This window comes from Haliotis cracherodii, unplaced genomic scaffold (genome assembly GCF_022045235.1).
Source record: "Haliotis cracherodii isolate W230 unplaced genomic scaffold, xgHalCrac1.p SCAF_3, whole genome shotgun sequence".
In the NCBI taxonomy this organism is placed as follows: domain Eukaryota; kingdom Metazoa; phylum Mollusca; class Gastropoda; order Lepetellida; family Haliotidae; genus Haliotis; species Haliotis cracherodii.
Window position 1 is genome coordinate 10,629,069 of NW_027266286.1, and position 21,906 is coordinate 10,650,974.

At 38.8% G+C, this 21,906-nt stretch overlaps 1 protein-coding gene across 13 annotated transcripts in view; it reads left to right on the forward strand.

The window, feature by feature from the left end:
* The window catches only part of LOC139473941 (neuron navigator 2-like), a 733,750-nt gene that overhangs the window by 586,506 nt on the left and 125,338 nt on the right, over nucleotides 1–21,906 (forward strand). For all 13 annotated transcript variants that reach the window (XM_071256769.1, XM_071256765.1, XM_071256766.1 and 10 more), the window contains exon 7: nucleotides 10,866–13,314. In XM_071256769.1, coding sequence (XP_071112870.1) covers nucleotides 10,866–13,314 — 2,449 coding nt within the window. The remainder of the gene's footprint in view (nucleotides 1–10,865; nucleotides 13,315–21,906) is intronic.

Here is a 21,906-nt window from a genome sequence, read left to right on the forward strand (position 1 = left end):
TCGGAATGATAATGCTAAGGTCATTAGGTGCAGCGACGAGACTGGTAACTGTGTGTATAACCAAAATGGGTACTCAAATGAGTTGTTCATATCTTTGGTTTGTAGTTAGAAAAGAGCTGACATGTCAGGCCAAAGACCTTAGTTCAGTGGGTACAATATGTGAATTCACAATGTCAACACTGGAGAATAACCAGTCGTGATATCCACTAAAACAGATTCCTGACATGTAAAAGGCAATCGTAATGAAAATTATATGAATGGATCACTGAAAATCAATGATTTGATCCACCAGGTTTTCACGAAAAGGGTAAACTTGTCCTGCTCTAGTCGCATCTGCGACATATCAAGTGATATGAGAGGTGGAATCTGATTGGTCAACAGGAAAGACATAGAAGGGACATCACTTGTAATAGCCACTGGTGGCGCTATGAATGAGCCTAGAAATTCCAGCTTTGTTCGGCAAGGGTGTAAACTGGATTTTTACAGTTAGTTAACTCCCTTGCCTCAGGAAGATGGTCAAAGACTTCTGGTTTTAGTCGTTAAACTTGCTCTAAGTAAACTCGGTGATGTGACTAAACTATTATCTATGATTCAGGAATTAATTAGAGTGTATGCTGGGTGTTATAATAACTTTACAGTGGATCCAGATCTCTCCACTGAATGGTTTCCTGGTTTTGTGTAGTGATCGAGCTATATGCAGGGTACATGTCATGCTATCTGCCTAGTGTTATCAGATTAAGCTGTAGACTTGAAAGAAACGTTATATAAACATCACACTTGGAGTATTGTATTCTTAACAAGATATCAGTCATGATGTCGTTGATAAGAACAGCAAAAATATGTATACCTGTACAAGCTAGCTATCAGCTAAAAAAGTAGCATGTCGGTTTCCTATCTTTCTGAACAAATAAAGGAAGTGTGTTTGTATAAAACTTACTTAAAATGAAGTAAAACCATGCTTAGAGGATCATGCTGATGAGATTATTTTCAAATTGTTTCAAATTTAAAATATCATTTGACAATACTGTATAGTTGAGTTTTTGCAGTTCATTTTGAAAAAATGACTCATAAAAAAATATTGATAATTATCAGTAATTTATATCTTAGTGATGTCATTGTATTGCAGCACATCTGTAATACACGATTAGCAGGAGACTGCACTATAATGTCTGGATAGAGTTGTTAAATAAGCACTACTGATATTGACATGGTGGCATAGCAGATGGAAATAGGACCCTATTACAATCAGATGGTGTATAGAAAAATGCTAGAAATATGCCTGTAGAGTTGTATGATTCATCATTACACTGCAATTTCAACTTTTAAAAAATGTAAAAAAATCTATAATGTGATGTCTCCTCCAGGGTGTATGCTAAATATCATTGAAAGAGATTTTTATGTTTGTCAAGAGACAACATGGACGCCCCCGGGTCCAGACAGGTATAATAAAACTAGAGATGTATCTAACGTGTGTTAGAGTCCTGTCAGCTTGTGTGGGTCTTGCTGACCGTGTATCTTTCTATCAGCTGATTTATTAGGTTGTTTTGGCAGTGGGAGGTGATACCCAAGACAGTCATTATTTCACCAACACATTGTTTGGGTGTAGTTTTATTGTTGTAAGGATTAAGGGGATTATAGTTTTGAATGATAAGTAAACGCGGGCATACACCTGTCTGCATGGTGATGGTAGATAAGATTATGGCGAGTCAAGTGCTGTAATACGATTGGTGTTAACACTTTTGTTTCTTGGATTTGGTTGTTGTGTGTCGAGTGATATAAACGTGAAAATGTGACAGGTTGGGATTAGTGAGGTATTATACTGAAGTGTGATCATTTCGAATTCCTATCATTGTTGGAGATTTTCGGAAATTTGGATGTATGTGTTGATTTCGACGACGACGATATTGACGACGATCTTGGATACGTTCGAGTTGTGTTGGAATACCATCTTGGATATTGCCTCATCTGGGAAGTGATATGATGTCATGTGCTCATGAGAAATGGATGGTTGTCAATTTCAGTGATATAGGCATGCTACTCGATATGATATAAGCCTGTGTAGAAATGGATGGTTGTCAATTTCAGTGATATGGGCATGCTACTCGAAATGATATAAGCCTGTGTAGAAATGGATGGTTGTCAATTTCAGTGATATGGGCATGCTACTCGATATGATATAAGCCTGTGTAGAAATGGATGGTTGTCAATTTCAAGATATATGAAATTGATACCACATGAAACCATTGACTGTTACTGCAGTGGACACGACTTTCACATGACATAGACGATACATCTCATGGCGTCTCATTAACTCGGGAGATCTATACAGTCTTATATCTGCAGGGTCACCTGTTCATTTCTATTTTATGTGAAAAACAGGTTCTTATTTTGCCCAAGGAGGGAAAAAATTGCATGAAAAACAGGTGTTTTAATCGCAGCAGCTGCTTGCTGTCGTTGAATATTTTTTCCCACTATTTATATCTGTGATTTTGTGGAGGAAATTATATCTATATAAATATCGGTGAAAATGTCAAGCAATCAGCGTAGGAAACCCTCGAGAATTGCCAGATATTCAGAGTCAGCTGTAGACAAAAAGGTGATTAATCAAATCAAGGAGTCTGATTTCAAATATAGAAAGGACAAATACATAAGAGGTGAGTTGATCAAACTAATGAAAGTATATTTGACGTTCTTCACATATTTATGTAATGATTGTCATATACGTTATCATGACATAACTTTATAATACTCATGTGTGATAATGATGGTGTGTGATCGTATTGAATTGTATTGACTTGTATTGACTTGTATTGATAATCATGTTTTGGAGTTTGATTTGCTGAGGTTCAATATTGTTGGATGCTTTTTTTAATGATAATGTGTGAAAATAGTGTAAAGTTATTATGAGGATTTGACTTCTCTAATAGGGCTGGGACGGATAACACAGGTACCAGGGTCGGGTGGGTACTGAGTAGGACCCGGGTACCCACAGGACTACCAAGACCCATGGTTAGTCATGTGATATATTGTTTAATGACCAAAATTATCTAGAACTCTATGGTTACTCTAAAGTCACTAATGTTCACATTTCTTTCTGACTATGCACCCATTCCTTCTGATTTTTCATATGGTTGAATAAAGATATAACTTAATTAACTTCAGTGTATGAACGACCAGAATGTTTGATACATGTAGCTAAATATGTTTTGCCAGGGCTATGCTAATAATGTTCCCAATCGGTCATTTTGAGACCTACAGCGGGTACCCGGGTAGGGTCGGGTAATAGGGTGGTGGGTACCCGGGTAGTAAATTTGGACTCGTCCCAGCCCTACTCTCTAATCCATCAAACTAGTATTTTTCGTTAAATAGGACATGATGATGGTGTTGATTTATAGAATGTAAACAATATCATGACTTCTCGTATCTGATATTGACGAGTAAGGAAGTATCGTAGCTCAGCGAACAGCGTAGATGAAATGCTAACGAGGTTATGTTTACATTGTGGAGCAGCCATCGATGATAAGGTCAGGACTATAAGTATTACCTTACCCTCAGGACGAGATGGGCACGACCCATGATTTGTGGATTACTGGACAAAATAGATGTCTACAGTGTCGTGAAGCGCTGATTGCGATACAGCTTCTGTTATAGACACCACCAGCTCTTGTCAGCAGTGCAATGGATGTGTCACGAAATAAACTGAGTAAATATCCGAAACAGGTGTTTTGCCATAGGTTGTGATATTATTCATTACAATTTCATCAAAGAGCACAATGAGATTGAGCCTTGAAAGCATTATCCATCACATCTGATATTAATGTTATCCTTACTCGTTCATTTCAACCAGTACATTTGACAATATCATAGGCCCTGAAGGTGAAGCCAGATTGTGAATTATACCCCAGATGGAAGAGACCTATTTAGGCCTTGATCGAAGCAGTAGAACTGATAAAAGGGCCATCACATTAGGCAGAGGGAATCAGTCGGCTGGTGCTCCCTAATCCCTGATTGGAGCCACAAAGGCACTTACAGGGCAGGGGGTGAAATGTAGTGGCTATAGACAACAGAATGCATTAGGTGCAACACTACATCTAGTGACGCTCCTGTGCTATTGACGAGCTATTTACAACCAGGGACAATACGTTGGTTTCCTGGTATTGAGGGTTGAGGTAGGATAGTCCTTTTTTGGTGCTTATAGCATTTCAGTGCTCTCACTTCTTTGTGATAAAGATATTGAGATAGATTTGTCTGGTTTTGATGTGTGACGTATAAAGGATAGAAAATCATGGATTCACAATTTGAATGACATTTTGCTAATTATTTTGCAAGATGATGATGATGACGATAATGATAATTGCATGTGTGACAATTATTTTTGTTTTGATTTTGAGTGAGAATCAAAACAGTAGTACTATGTTAAATGAGTTCAGAATTAAAACAGCTCTAGGATGATGAATATATCTCATAAATCACACTATTCAAGTTTAATCATGAATGAATTTAAGATCATATCAATAAAAATAATAATGGTGAGAAAAAACTTTGTTTAGATATAGTAAGATTTGCTTAATCAGCAAAATTTTCAAAAATTATTTGACTTTTGCTTCATTTAGTCATCTGAATTAAATGGAATATTTTGTAGGTTCACGATGTAGTCCAGCAACATCACAACCCTACTCATTGAAACTCTCCATCATAAGCTCAAACTCCATCCGCATCACTTGGTCCATGCACAAAAAATTGAAAAATCTCAAATCAGCATATCCTTTATATGTGATTCTGCCATCAGCCTACCACAGCAAATCAAGGAGTGCAATCTCTTCTTATCACGCAACTGTTACAGACCACTTCCCCCATCACAATCCCCCCTCAACTTCATCCCTCTCCCCGCTGATTGCCAGCCAATGAGGCGCAACCCCCACCTTTATTTCGACTCCGTGGTCTTTGTCGCTGGTTGAGGACACCTGAATCTTGAAAGCCTGTCGTGTCGAAAGGTGAAACGAGCATGATATGTACACAGTCTCAGACTGCTAGCAAACGGACGCCCCTCCTCTTGTATGTACTGTTTCTTGCCCGGTCTTGCGACGTAGGAAATGAGGGGATTCGGTCACTGTGACAAGGCCTTTGTCGGGATTGTTTGTGTTTTTATTCAAGAGCGGAAATGGGGATCCGATGAAATTGACGACAATGTAACAAAGGTAGGATCAGGATTGAGCTCATATGATGATGTTCTGATGATGCTGATAACATAGGGGGCTAGTCGGGCTTTTGTGGGGAGGTGGTTGTCAGTTTCACTTGAGACGTCAATTGTTGATTACCTTTGTGTACTTTTGTGTGTGTTATGTAATATGTTGTAACAATAGCATTAGCATATGCACATGATGTCATGTTAATGGTGGATATATTAGGTGCATTTATGGTTATGTGTAGTTGTCAGCATCTTATATCAGGGATGTTTATCGGTTTAATTGATGCATACCTTGGGGTGCAATGTCATTAAAATAAAACAATTAATATTTGATAATTGCGTTGAGCCTGTTTAATTTTATTGATGTAATGCTGTGATTAGGCATTCTTACTGATTATATTTTGTTTTTGATGAAATTTACTGAAAGAAATCCATGGGGGGAGAACAGAGGCAATTGATAACACTTGGTGGGATGAGATGTAGCTGACTCAGCATTATCCATTATCCCGAGAGAACATCTCACACCACCCATCTTCCTCTTTCCATACCAACACTATCCATTTTGAGAGACCATCTCATCCCACCCATCCTCCACCATCCATCTCATACCACCCATCTCAACACCACCAATCTCCTGAGACCATCTCACACCACCCATCTTCATCTTTCCGTACCAACACTATCCATTTTGAGAGACCATCTCATCCCACCCATCCTCCACCATCCATCTCATACCACCCATCTCAACACCACCCATCTCCTGAGACCATCTCATCCCGCCCATCCCTCCACCATCCATCTCATACCACCCATCTCAACACCACCAATCTCCTGAGACCATCTCACACCACCCATCTTCCTCTTTCCATACCAACACTATCCATTTTGAGAGACCATCTCATCCCACCCATCCACCACATCCATCTCAACACCACCCATCTCCTGAGACCATCTCATCCCGCCCATCCCTCCACCATCCATCTCATACTACCCATCTCAACACCACCAATCTCCTGAGACCATCTCACACCACCCATCTTCCTCTTTCCATACCAACACTATCCATTTTGAGGGACCATCTCATCCCACCCATCCACCACATGCATCTCAACACCACCCATCCCCAGAGACCATCTCATCCCGCCCATCCACCACATGCATCTCAACACCACCCATCCCCAGAGACCATCTCATCCCACCCATCCACCACATCCATCTCAACACCACCCATCCCCAGAGACCATCTCATCCCACCCATCCACCACATCCATCTCAACACCACCCATCCCCAGAGACCATCTCATCCCACCCATCCACCACATCCATCTCAACACCACCCATCCCCAGAGACCATCTCATCCCACCCATCCACCACATGCATCTCAACACCACCCATCCCCAGAGACCATCTCATCCCGCCCATCCACCACATGCATCTCAACACCACCCATCCCCAGAGACCATCTCATCCCGCCCATCCACCACATCCATCTCAACACCACCCATCCCCAGAGACCATCTCATCCCGCCCATCCACCACATCCATCTCAACACCACCCATCCCCAGAGACCATCTCATCCCGCCCATCCACCACATGCATCTCAACACCACCCATCCCCAGAGACCATCTCATCCCGCCCATCCACCACATCCATCTCAACACCACCCATCCCCAGAGACCATCTCATCCCACCCATCCACCACATGCATCTCAACACCACCCATCCCCAGAGACCATCTCATCCCACCCATCCACCACATGCATCTCAACACCACCCATCCCCAGAGACCATCTCATCCCACCCATCCTCCACCATCATCGTTCACCACCCATCCTCCACCATCATCGTTCACATCCATCCTCCACCATCCATCTCATCCCACCCGTCTTCCACCATCCATCTCATACCACCCATCTTACCACCATCCATCTCATACCACCCATCTCAACACCACCCATCCCCAGAGACCATCTCATCCCACCCATCCTCCACCATCATCGTTCACCATCCATCCTCCACCATCCATCTCATCCCTACATATATTCTTCCACATCAATATCTACACCCTCATGGAAAGAGCCAATACTGTAGAAATGCATGGATTATGTTAAAGATTAGACTATATTTCCCAATGTGAAATATTAACATGACAGTCAGAAGACAGCTGTTTAGAGTGCAACGTAATCAATCACAAATGGTTGGTTAAGAGCAATCGATACATTTATTATAGTTATGACTCATATATTTCCGATGTAATCATCAAAGACTTGTAGACAAGGCTCTTGGGATATAGTATTTCCTCATTTAATGAATTAACAGGTGAGTTTTTTTTGACAGCCTGTCATGTCATGGTGAGATAGGCATATTGTTTTGTTGTTTCTGATTGTCGGACCACGTATGATGTCGAGGATGTTGGATTTTTCAATGATGATTTCATTAATGGATTGAAAATTTAGTATCTTATGAAAGAATTATTGACTTTAAATATGAATATTGTTCATTTTGAAGGACTATGACAGAATTTGTATTACAGAGGTTATGGGATGAGATTACTAGGTAGGGATTTGGAAGTTCTTCTGACATAGTTTGTTTGTTTGTTGTTTTACGCCGCACTCAGCAATATTCCAGCTATATGACGGCGGTCTGTAAATAACCGAGTCTGGACCAGACAATCCAGTGATTGACATCATGAGCATCAATCCACGCAATTGGGTACGATGACCTGCATCAACCAAGTCAGTGAGCCTGACCACCCGATCCTGTTAGTCGCCTTTTATGACAAACATAGTCGCCTTTTACGGCAGGCATGGGTTGCTGAAGACCTATTCTACCCCAGACTTTCACGGGTATCTTCTGACATAAGCTCAGTATGGCTGTGTGTATATGTATGTATGTATGTATGTATGTATGTATGTAAGTATGTATGTATGTATGTATGTATGTATGTATGTATGTATGTATGTATGTATGTAAGTATGTATGTATGTATGTATGTATGTATGTATGTATGTATGTATGTATGTATGTATGTATGTATGTATGTATGTATGTATGTATGTATCTTAGGTAATCATCAGTTATCAGAAATATATGACAAAAAATGTTTTTATTCATAAATAGTCTATATGGACCGTAGTTATGCATACAACGTTGTGGAATTGACAAGGTGAATGTTTATAAGGTTTTGGAAAAATGGTAACTGAAATTGATCTGTTGTTGTACTGAGGGGTTAAGTGTTTCGTTGAAAGAGCCTGTGTCAGTATCCTAGGATGGAATAGAGAGGAGTTATGGCTTAAAAATCACAAAAAATATTTTGATGGATTTATTGACTTATTGATTAATACATTGTGCATTGTTTATTACAAGTCAATGGATCTGTATTATTAGGATCAATGTAACCATGCAATAGCTCACTTCTGTTTGATGGGTGATAAAACCGATTACAATAAACGCAACAATTACAGCGTGTCGTCTTTCATCATTAATGATTGCAAGTTAGAAACAATTCATCATCATCATAATTTAACACCCAGTTGATCTCAACTACACCTGTAATTAACACAAGGTAACATATATGTCCAGAGTTGATAAGGTGTCATGGGTGTCTATGAAATGTACATGAAATATGTGATCGCTCATTTCAATAGAAGCTGACACTTTTATGGCTTATTAAGCTGTCAAATCACAGTGTGTAAAGTTTCATGTTTTATTTGCTCTGATCATAAAACCAGTCTTGATGTTTTTTTATCGATGGTTTGTTCCTTACAGAGGAAAATATTAGTTTAGGGGTCATGAGTATTGATTTATACATTGATACAAGAATTTATGAATATTGAGGAAAAGAACAGATGTTTGCGTCATATTTTCAGTGTGACATCTTTCATACAAACGAGTCTTCAGTGTTCAAGGTAATAAGATATTTTGGCTTAGGTTTGGCTGAAAATGTATCTTTTGTCAGTGGTTAATGAAAAAGTCTGACATTCTATCCATGCCTCAGTCAAGTGTCAACAGTTGACAAGACGTGTATTTCAGTCGTCAATTTCGACTGACATACATACAATGGTAGGTAATTATGGTAGCTGCTGGCTCATGTTAAGGGCTTGCTGGTGGTGGCTGTGTATTGTGAGTGTATATGCTGTCCAGGTATTGGGCAGTGATGTTGATGAACCTGTGACCTCTCTCACCTGTTTAGGACAGGTGTGATGGTGGCTAGGTCATTTTGCAGTAGGCCAGATTAACTGTAATTACTTTTTAGTATTATTAATTCATTGCCTAAGGTAAATTTTTCTTTTTATTGTATGAAAGATTAGGATAATAAATAAATTTGATATTTTTATTTCTATATGTAATATTTCATACAATTAATAAACAGCCAAAGACTTAATGTATTTATTTTTAAATTTACAAATTGTGACAAAAGTAAAAACAATTGTGCCAGTTACAATAAGAATGTGTATATAACGTCCAAGTGAAAAGTCCTCTGAAACAGACAACTTTCAACAACCAGGACAATTATCTTGTCCCTTTCATCTCATGTGTACATGAAATTGACACCTACCTGTCACGCTGACAAAAACTGATGCAGCCGATTGGACAGCTGTAGAAAAGGCTTATCACTTTAAGTGGCTAATTCTGCCCAAAACATGCATCAAGTGGCTAATTACAGGACGGTGAGCTCCTTGACTCCTGTGTAAAGAGTTCTGCTATCAACGGCCTGTCAAAGGGGAATGTTCCCAGTACTGTGGGCAGGTGGGGTTGTCAACTCTGACAGGCAGGAATCAGCTGATTTGATACTGACGAGGCAATTGATCAGGAAATAAAATAACAGGCGGTTCTGTTTTCATGGTGTGTGGAGTGTTGATGAAAAGAAATTCTAGGTCACTGTGGGATAAGAAAGAATACTTTCTTTGTTTTGGGGATGATTTGTAAAAGTATATATCCTGATCAAAATAAATGAGGGAACCATGAAATATATTTCATGCAAAATATGAAATTGTGTGTTTATACTTCACAACAAACAAAATATCCCTAAATTTCTTTGTTCGGGATAAATGCTTTTTTTTCGGATTGTACTGATTATGATTCACATAGTGTTCAACTAAATTGCATGTACAATTTATCAGGCATATAAAGCATATAAACTTTAACATATAAAAAAATGGTCTGTATAAGTTTATTTATTTATTGGTGTTTTCTGAAGACTTCACAGCTCTGTTCACCCCCATTGTTTGTTATCAAACACATGTGTAAAGGCTTCATGCTTGTTTATAAGGAGGTTCTAGCACAATGATTAAGGTGTTGGCTTGGCGCACTGTTGATAGGGTTCTATTCTCGACATGGAACAGTGTGAAGCCAATTTTTTGTGCCCTCTGCCAAGATACTGCTGGTATTTTGCTAAATGTGTTATTAGTCCTGACTCTCTTACTTGTTTACAAAAAGTATTTGTGTTAAATATCAAGATTGATTGAAGTACAGTTATTTTGTCTTAATGTTGATATGTTCACAATAATATTTTGGATATGTTAAAATTGTAAGTTCTCTGTATTATGATAGTAATTGATGTATTTTGAAAATGATTAAGCTTCTGACGAGAAACCTCTTTTTCAAGTGTCTTTCTATCAATCTGAAGTAATAACCTTTCCAAAGTGGTTATAAATATCTTTTTATGTTCCAGGTTCCAATTTGGTGAGTCCGAAGAATAACAATAACAACTCGGTTTCCCATCGAGCTACTTCGCCAAGTAGTGCATCACAATCTGGTATTCCTACACCAGGTGGGCGGTCCTTGGGACGACCCACACCAACTGCGGAGAAGCAGTCCAATAGGACGAGTGCTAGCTCTACTAGTTCCACTTCTTCAACAAAGAGCAATCCTTCTAAACCTAGTGGAAATAACAAGAACTCTATGTTGGACAAATTTAAATTTTTCAATTCTAAAGAGAAAGAGAAAGGAAAAAGTGGCGTTGTAAAAAGTGCTTCCAAAACTAGTAACACGAGTACGACAAGTACGAGTTCACGGAGTGACACAGATTCTAAGACATCATCATACAGTGCGCGGAGCTCGAGCTCCACAGATGCAGGAGCTAGTAGCAGTACAACAAATGGCTCAAGCAGCCCTAAACTCCCGGCAAAGACCGGGAAAAAGTCCTTGGCTCGTGCATTTAGCACGAAACGTGATAATGCTAATACTCTAGCCCCTGATAGTAATATAAATGTAGGCAAACGTAACACACCCTCACCTTCGTCACAAAATCGGACTCCTTCCCCCAATCCCTCGGCACGAAATTCGCCAGTTCCTGTTCGGAAAACAGAGGGTAAGGGTGTTAAGTCAGAAAAGGGGCCTCCCAAGGAGTGTCAGCCCAGCCCACCTACTTCTAAAAAGGGGACAAAAATTGGCAGCTTAATTCCAAAGTCTTCATCCTCCCAATCAGGAAAGTCCTCAAAGTCATCAGGGTCATCACAAATTCCTGCTCCAAGTTCGGGCATTCCAAAGTCTGCCTCAGGGAAATCCTCCAAATCAAGTAAAGAGGACCGCAAGAATGGTTCCTCCTCTTCATCACAACATAGCAAGTCCCTCTATGCCAGCCTCCCCGGAATGAATGCTCATAAGACTCTATCTTCCGGTTCACCAAAGGTCCAGAGTCCAGCATCCACTCCTGAGGGTTGCTACCCTAGCCTGTCAAGCATCCCCATCAGTCAGATGAGTCTCAGTCAGATGCAACAGCGGCAACAGCAGATGGAGAACCTGGACCAGCAACAGCTGCAGCAACAGCAGATTCTGATGCAGAGGGAGCACCATCCAAGGGTGAATCTTCAGGAACAGCAAATCCGTCAGGAACAGATTCGACAGGAACAGATTCGACAGGAGCATATACGACAGGAGAACGAGAGATATGATCTCATGAGGCAGGAACAGATTAGGAAGAATGAACAGAGTCGGACAACGGAGCACTGCTCTCCCAGTATAACAGTTCCAAGAGCAACGGCTCACGTGATGGCCGAGATTACCATACCACCCAAGTCCAGTCATGGTAGTCAGATGGGTCATCTGTCGACCTTCAAGGGCGGGGACAGGTCACCAAGGAGTCAGATGGTAAGTCCAAGTCCTAGTGGGTCAGTGACCTTGACCCAGACTGTCAATGTCGTCAAACCCACATGTGCCATGGCACCAACCACAAGGTCAGTGACAAAGGCAGATGGGAATACGCAAACGAATTTGTCTGTGTTGCAAAGGACGATAACGCCAACCAAGTATCTGACTGAAGCCATGAAGGAGAACAGTAGTAATAGCATCCATTCTTCAACTTCATCACAAGTGGGAACTCCTGAACAGGTGTCGAGTGATTCTACACCTTCCAGTCAAAGTGGACACTCATCTTGTGATAGCATAGTCATGAAATCACCCGCCTCGGAACTCCTTGCCGCACATGACCGTGCAACTACAAACTCTCCCAAACTTGGAGTGAAAATGCTGAACTCGCATCTCGGCAAGCCCGCAAATAATATCGCTATCGTACAGCCTCGACATGGTGAAAAGGTTGAAACAACTTTTGACACTGAAGTGCGAACTGAAACTATTAATAAGAATTCTCTAGGAAAGGAAACTACATTTTCCGAAAAAGAAACCACATTTGTTGATGATGCTGGTGAGACAATGGACATCAAACCAATGCCACCTATAATGCGTGCATTGCCTTATGGGTATTTCCGTGGTTACTCGGGCTACTCAGGACTGTCTTCCAGCCGTAACTTCCACATCCCAGGGATTTCAGTGCCCCAGACAACCATGTACGCAGCAAGTACGCCCAGTAGGCTTGGGGTCAATCGGCCCCTATTTGATCACGGAAAATACTACTCGGGGCAAATCAAGAGGACTAATTCTAACTGTCCCAGTGTGTCGGACACAGACTATGGATCTGATATCGACACCTACGACTACGTCTCAGGATATATGTCTGATGGCGATATACTGAAGAGCAACAGAGGAGAAGAATGGGCGAGTGGGTACCTGAGTGAGGGCGGAGCCTCTCTCTATGCGCGGCGTCTGCAACAGCGTTTCCGCGAAGGGATGCAGGCAGTTCGGGAGTGTATGCAGAAGAGTAGTGGACTCGTAGACGATGACAGGTAAGAATTTACATTATGTGCATGACAAATGAATATACAGAAACTACGTTTATAACAAACACGCTTATAACAAACTGATGGATATTAAGAACTTAATTTTTGGTCGCAGACTTTTGCTATATAGATGCTGTATATAGACTTAAAATTAACTATGGTTATAATGAACTAAAATTAGTGATCCACTTGAGTTTGTTATAACTGTAGTTTACTGTATATATACTTCAATGGACTGATGTATGGACTGATTTCATCCCGACAAGAAGACCTTAGCCAAAGACAAGATGGCAAGGACTTTATTTTAGTGTCACAGCAGATTAATAGTTCCATTCTGTGGATTTCTGTCAATAATTAATTTTTATGTTTAATTTCTGGAGGGTTATGTTATGTTTCTTGATAGGTAAGATATAATCAACTACTGCAAAATCAGTTCAAATTTCAATTTTATGTTTTAATTTTGGTGTTATTTCATTATTTTAGATCAGACTTTGACAATCATTTGTTAGCCAGTTTACTGAAACGAATTCTGGCAGTGATGTCACACATAACATCAGTCAGTAACGTGATAAGTTTATGACACATTTATTTGAAGACATCTATGATTTTTGGTAGAATTGACAGAATATAGACACTTAAGCATCTTAGTTATTCTATCCAACCAGTCACAAAACATATATATTGTATATATTAAACCTTTTTGCCAACTTGATACTTGTAACTGTTTTGTTTTGTAGAAAGTTAAATAATTTATTGTACAGATCAATTTAATTCATCAACTGGAAATCTATCGGAGACGATCTACTAATTGAAGTGTCCTAAAATCCTTATTTGTGTCTCATGAAAGGGAGAGCACTCCTGAGTCTCTGGTAGTCTGAAAATCGCAACTTTACTGACTGAAGAGGAATAAAATATATTTTAATACCACCAAGTACTGACGGAAATTGACAACCTAACAAAGGAAGATATTTTGATTATGTGAAAAATATTATTCTGCTTTAGCTATTAATTTCCTGAGAGTGCTTATGTGTAATTTCCTGTTTCTGAAACATCAAAGGCTTAATTCCTTTGAAGTTTCGGCGTCATAAGCTGCCAACTCATAAGTAAACTGCTGTATATATTCGAAAGAATAACCTGTCTCTTTTCTTAATTGTGGTATGAATTAAATATACAATCCAATAAGAAATTAAATAAGACACACAAGAAAATATAAGATAGAAATGTGTAAAAATCAATATTATTTCATAATTTTCCTCACTCGTTTTTAACCAGTAAATGCCAAAATGTGCAAAGAAATTGTGCACTCATACAAAAATATTGGTTTTAACACAGCTTCATTTTAGGTTGATAATACTTGAATTGTGCCCAGTTCTTAAAGTTCATGATGACATGAGGACAAAAACAGCCATTGGCAAAATTATGTGTGGTTCATGGTATTGTTAAAACAAACACTCATAGCTAAAGGCAGCTATTGCCAATGGTTCTAGCACAGTTATTATAGTATTTTGAAAAACAGTTTTTTTCTCCTAACCAGTCATAATTGAAGGTCATAATGTCGGGTCGTAGTGACATATTCAAGTTATCAATTACGGTCCATAAAAAAATCGGTTTAAATATAAAAATCCACAATGGGGGCGTCTTTTTCTAACACTTAATAATGTATTAAAAACCAGCAGGAATAATTTGAGGTATTATTTATTGTATTTATTTGTATCTGACATTTTAAAAATATGATTTTAATGGAAGATGTCATCCAGATTTTTAAAAGCATATTTTCAGATTCTTTTGAAACATATTTTGTTTCAAATCAGCTTGTTTAAGAATTTCTTTGTCTTTGTCTCGTTTAAGAAATGCTAATCAACCTAAACGTCCCTTAGCAGTGACTTCAAGCTTGGAGGCAAAAGCCTGTGATTTTTGGCACTGAATTGTGATCGATTTTACCAGTAATTAACATTTTAAATTACATTTCTCAACACTCTCATTGGAACATTTTCTGTAGTCAGTGAGATTAAAAATTAACAATTGCTTTCAGCACATCCTCTAATGGAAGAAAAGACAAATCCTGTAATAAGAACAAAAAGTTTTAATGTTGTTAATTATTTGTGAAGGAAGTCACATGTGAATTCTTATGGGCACTGATGTGAACAGATTAAAGAAAATTTCATTTTGAAGTTCTAAATTTCACTTTTTGAATTTGTTGTCTTTCTTTTTAAACTTTCTGGATGTTTTTTTACAAAGTATATTTATTTGACTGTCCTCAAATGTTTAGTCACTGCATGGTGAGTTTTTAGAACTTTTAGTGCTGATGATAGCATAAAGGCTTTTCTCTTAAGGTCATCATGGCCAAAAATGTCCTTTTATGGTTGTAATTAGACTTCATCTTGAACGTGGTCTTCGAGGCAGCTGTGGAACAGGGGAGGTAACTCATGAGTAATTGATGCATTGGCGATGAGAAAACAAAGAAGTGGTATTTTCAGTCTGAGATACATCAAAATTTATATTAGGAAGTCTGAATGAAAAAATGGTCCAGGTTGCAAAATTATTTACAAAATTTCATGAAAAATGGTTGCACAAATTTGGTAATGAATTGTTCCATGCTTAATTCAGCGATGCCAACACACCCATGATTCATTCTACACTGAATCATGTTTTAATTGGCCGTGACCAGACTTTTCACCCAACCCGATACTCAACGTAGTGCTAACTATTATTGCCAAAGTTGATTACGGAAAAACGCAAGGAAATAGCAGTGCTATATTGCGTCTAATTAATTTTGTAATGGATTTCGAGCACTCTCTCTGCCAGTATCGTGCAAGTGAATTACTTATTACTGTCAAAAATATCACTCATAGTTTTCATAATTACAGTCTCGCATAGGTAGGAGAGAAAATGTGATGTGAATAAAGAAAATCTGTCACTTTTGACAGACAACAAACAAAAAATTCCTTTCATCTTTGGTCGATCTGTGCGTCAGCCTGGTAACCCTGAATGGTCAATTAAGTGTGCAAAGAAATACTGTCTTGCGTTGCCTAGCAACAAATTTTCTATAGTGATTCTCAAGAGTGCGTATATAAAATACATCTCATTGCTTAAATAATTACCACATCTGCAAATGAAAACATTTTCAATTCACATTTCCTTCTAAAAGAGGTATTATTTTTGACAAAAGTTTAACAAAGATTATTCCGATGAAAAAGAATGAGTGTTCAGTGGATGGAGGTTGTAGGCTTAACTAATGTATTTTCAACAGTAGAGAGTGATGCAAGGAAGGTTATCTTTACTTTTATGGATTTTAGTGTGCCTGCACTGAAGTGTTGATTGAATTTTCCTGAGATAATATTTACTTATTGTTGGTATAAATTTGCTTTGTCTTTACTTCCTATTGGAATCAATATGACTCTCAGACCTTTTTAAATTCACCAAGACTTCATTCTTAAATGAAGGCGTTGGGGTAGCCTAGTGGTTTAGGCGTTGGCTCGTCGTGCCAAAGACTGGTTTTCGATTCCTGACATGGGTACAATGTGTGAAGCCTATTTTCTGGTGTCCCCCTCCGTGATATTGCTGGAACATTGCAAAAAGTGGCGTAAAACAATACTCACTCATTGTTAATTTAACGTGTGTTAGATTGGACAGGATTTATTTATTGATTATTTCGATCCATGTGCATGAGAGGCGGCCTTATACTTTAACATAGACTTTGGGGGCACGGGTGGCCCAGTCGTCCAAGGTGCCGCAATTTGCTGTGCAGAGTTGCATCCCTTGGGCACACCAGAAACCTATGATTGTGGGTTCAAATCCTGTTTTGCCTCGATTATGTTTTTAGGTTTGTCAGCACCATACCTGTGCTCGTGGGTTTCACCGAAGTGGTAAACATCTGAGACCTGCATCACTTCGGGCTTTCCTCCCACATTAAGCTGACATGCCGCGGCATAACTGTAATACTGTTAAAAGCGGTGCTAAACCCAACTCACTCACTAACATAGACTTGCGACAATCGAAGGCTGAGATCACTTTGTGGAAAGGGTCCCCTACTTTGGTCAAAGATAGGGCAAAAGGGGTTATGGTGACCCCTTGGGGAGCAGAATACTGGAAGTCTTCTGAGGTTTGATAGGGTTAACGGGTTAACAATTTCTGACATCTCTTTTGAATTTTATGTTAACAGATTTACAGAAAGTAAGGTACATTCTAATATGTATGTTAATGTATTAAAAGTTAGATATCTTCTTTTGTGTGTTAAAACATTCACAGTTCAGAACCATCTTCTGTTATTTGTAAGGGTTAACATGTCATCAGTTAAGCTGTCAGGTGCTGGTTAAAAGGTTAACGAATACAGATGTGCAGATCTGTATTTCTGTTACAGAGTCTTGTTAAGGTGTAGTGATTTACATTGCTATAAATATGTCCACTGTCACGCTTGGGGGGTTTAAGCATTTATTTGGTTAGAAGGTAAATTGTGTTTCTGTGCCTTCCCTACACTTCTAGCCACTGTTTACTCAGGGCTAGGTCATGGAGTACATTGACAGAGTAATCTGTGTTTCTGGTATCTGCTAATTTTGGATGTAAATTTGAAACAGCCATCACATCCTATGCCCAGGGGAGAAAGTCATTCAAGGGAGGTAACTGTGAAGACTGGTATTTTAACCCCACATAAAGGGAAGTAACCCTATCAAGGGAGATAAGTTTTCTGAAACCTTTCATCTATTTATGTAACCTTACATTAACTTGACCTTTTTCTTATAGATACTATCACAGTCTTGATATTAGGCTATAAATGTCATAGATACAATTTGGCTGTGATCCAAAGATCAACAGACATTCAGAGCAGGTGGCCCTGATGAATTTATCACAGAACAAGTATTTTAGGCATTAATGAAGAACCATAAAGAAACATTCTTGGATTCTGAGTAGGAGAGTATAGCAAGGACACCTCTTGTTTTCAAGATTCTGTCTATATTGGATTACATAACCACCTGTTTATCAGTTTGTCTAGTCTGACAAACAATATACTATGTGGAAAGTTGCTTCTTGTTAGCTTGGTGCATTGTTTTGTTCTGAATATAAACGAGACTGTATGCTTGAACTTTCATTGCTATCAGACAGACATTTGATCCTTAATGTTGAGTCTCTGCATAAAATCTAATTGGTCTGCAACAAAATTGTATTAGAATTGTTTGACTACCATGGTTTTTATTGGAGAGATACATTATTTTAAACATGGGATGTTAGTTGATCTGTTTGTCAGTGTGTTGACAGTGTGTTGACAGTGTGTTGCTAGGAACCACCAAATAAGGCAGCCAAAAAAAAGTCAGGAGTTGATATGTTTGTAGGCTGTGCAAATCCTTCAAGTTACACAGTTACACAAGATGTCTGATGTTAAACTAAATGCGTCTGTCTCTGGCACATGTTAAGTTTGACGTGATATTTGTAGACAACTCGGAAACATAAAGCCAACCTTGCCGCCTTTATGATTTGATTAAAAAATGGCAGCACGCCTTCCACGAGTGCATATTTGTGATTCTACAACTGTTTTAACCCTTTTGTGTTTATCATTGCAGTCATTTCAAAGAATAAACCTTCACAGTCATCTTGTACATTCACAAAATATAGTATTTTTTAATAATTATAAAAGTTTGATCATTTTTAATTTTGAAAATGTATAACACACAAGTTTGAAAATTTCTCTAAGAGAGTCAATGCTGTTATTTTCTAATACTGACATTTGAATGGGATGAAAATAAAGTTGATGATGTTTTACTCTGAATTGTAGATCTATGTGTGGGATGTAAATTTGCAGCTATATTCGCTAAGCAGATGTTCTACCTTAGTGCATGTGTGTCAGTTCTGAAGAGATTCCGCTGCCTTTGAAATGATGCTTTTAACAAGAAACGATGTTCATGTACATCCTGTCTGACAGCAGGAAGCTTGTACATTGCGCCTGCCAAAAAATTAGCAAAATTTACAAGACATGTGGAACTTAAAATTCCTTCGCTTGACGCACAATTAGTGCTGAGAAATCTTTAGAGTAAAGTTTTCAAGTTATTCATTCAAATAATTGGAGTTTCACCTGTTTTTTTTTACATTCAGTTTACACTCAGGTGTTAAATGACATATGTCCTTTGCAACAAACATGGAATAGTTTATTATGTAGAAGGTGGGTAAGGATGGTTCCAATAGAATGAAAATCTAAAAATTCTTTATTTGTGACTTTTGGAAATTTTATGATAGTATTGGGTAACTATACTGTCTTTGCATGATGTCAACATTGGCTCACTATCTTTCTATGCCATACAACCCAACACCCCTTCTGGAATAATACTTGAGTCCAGATTCCCCCCCTAAGAAGCAGATTTCACCACTTGTTCTGGTACCAAGATCCCTATCTAGGTTATGGTTCATCAAAAAATACACACACCTTTACCACGTATATAAACACTTCCTACTGCAAAAACCACCGACTAGCCATGGACAGGGAAAGATGTTATTTGATAAGTCAGCATGATGCTTTAATGCCAAACATCACCGAGCTATGAGCGTGAAATGATATACTCAAGAAGGTGTGAGGATATATCGTTCGTGACCTTCACACAGAGTTCACTCAGGTTTTGTCTTCAGGTCTGTGGAATCGGTAAGTGGAACTCCGAGTTTTTATGATTGTTTGGGCTAGACTTGTTCCGTGCAATAGAGTTTGTTTTTGTTGAAATGCAAAATTATTTTGATAGTGATGTTAGTTATGTCAAGTTTGAAATTGACACATGTACATTTCTGGAGATTGTGGGATTGTAGGTAGGTTCTGTGTTATATCAATCTTGCTACTTCTCAGGAAGCACATGTACAAATAAGTACGCTTGACAGATTAGATAGTTGGTTGAGAGTTGCAAGTTGCAGGTCTGACAACTTGCAGTGATGATGTGTTTTTGATTGAACTGCATTCTATGAATTAGAATGACAAATGATTTGCAAATTGCAAATGTTGCAATTTTACAAATTAGCATTTCACTTCACAACCATCAGTGATATTAACACTTCAGATAATTAATCAGGCTATTATGAGTTGGATTCCATGCTAGTCTGTACTTCACTCACTGAGCTTTAAGATGCAGATGCTGCAAATAATCATTAAAATGCATTTTCATAAAATAATTTACTAATACTTTAAAAAAAACCCATTCAAACAGTAAGATCTTTATGTTTAACAGTAAAATCCTTGACAATTTTGGTGTTCATACCAAAATTCCATTATTTCAATAAATTGTAACCTTTTGTGTATAATTCTCGATATGATAGAAGACATTACTAGTCAGTACCATAAGGAAGAGAATTAATGGATGTTGACTTCTTTGTTTTGAGGGACACAACATTTCGGAGTATACTTGTTCCTTCATCTGGTGAAAAATAGTCAGTACAATGCTACTCAAATGCAGTACTATCATGAACATTGCATAAACAGAAACACAAGAGAAAAAGAACAAGATGGAACATGTTTAAGACTAAGAAACATTATTTCATTACTGTGGTTGTGTTGGCCAGGCCCTCCAGGAACTGCCACTAAACCAAACTGTGTAACCCCTTGCTGTCATTCACAATCTGAACAAGGTATAGTTTGCCACATTTCTCAGTGAACTGATGTAACCTGAAGGTTTCCTGGTAATGGCAGCCAGCTTGGAAGCCATTAGGCTGGCACAGGGAGGGGTGATTGGGTATAGTAGCACCTGGGACATTTCCCCCTAAGTAGGGGTGATTGGGAGAGAGGAGGGCAGGACTCATCACATATATCTCCCTTTTCATTACAAAATGTTCATGTAAATAAAATCTGCATCTCCTCACTTGCCCTAAAAATAGCAATATTTCTGTTACATTGAGTATATCAAAAGTTTATAACTTTCCTTTAAGACTCGCCCAGACTTGCACAAGTCTCTAGGGCAATAATTATTAGTTTCAGTCATAAGTTCTAGATTATGTAAATAATAAGAACAAGTTGTTGTCCCTATGAGAGACTGGAGTCCTTACTGTGCACATATCTAGACTTGCCTATTAGGAGGATAGAATTGCTACACATCCATGGATTTTCTTTCAGTACAGCCTAGGAGCAAGGCTATGACTCATGTTCATGCGTTTACCTGCCCCCTGTGGGTGTTGAGGTACAATAAGTCTTCTTCTTACATATACTAGCACCAGGGATGTCTCCCCGTAAAGAGGGGTGACTGGGTGGGGAGAGAGGGGTGCTGATTTCATATACTAGCACCAGGCTTGTCTCACCATAATGAGGTGTGACTGGGTGGAGAATTGGGGGAGGGGATGGAGGGTGGTGCATGCTGCCACACAGTCCCTTCCTGCTCATGTCATGCTTATGGGGGTGAAGTAGAAGTGTGCATCCTTCAGACCTGCCAGGGTCTTCTGATTGTGGGTTCAAATCCCAGATTCACCCTGATCATGTTCCTTGGTTTGTCTACACAATACCCTTGCTTGTAGGTAAAAGACCTGCATCACATCAGGTTTTACTCCTGCATCAAGCCGACATGCAGTTATATAACTGAAAAACTGTTACATGCATCTCAGTCAATGGAGCTCCATCCACACCCTAACTGCATCCGAGGCAAG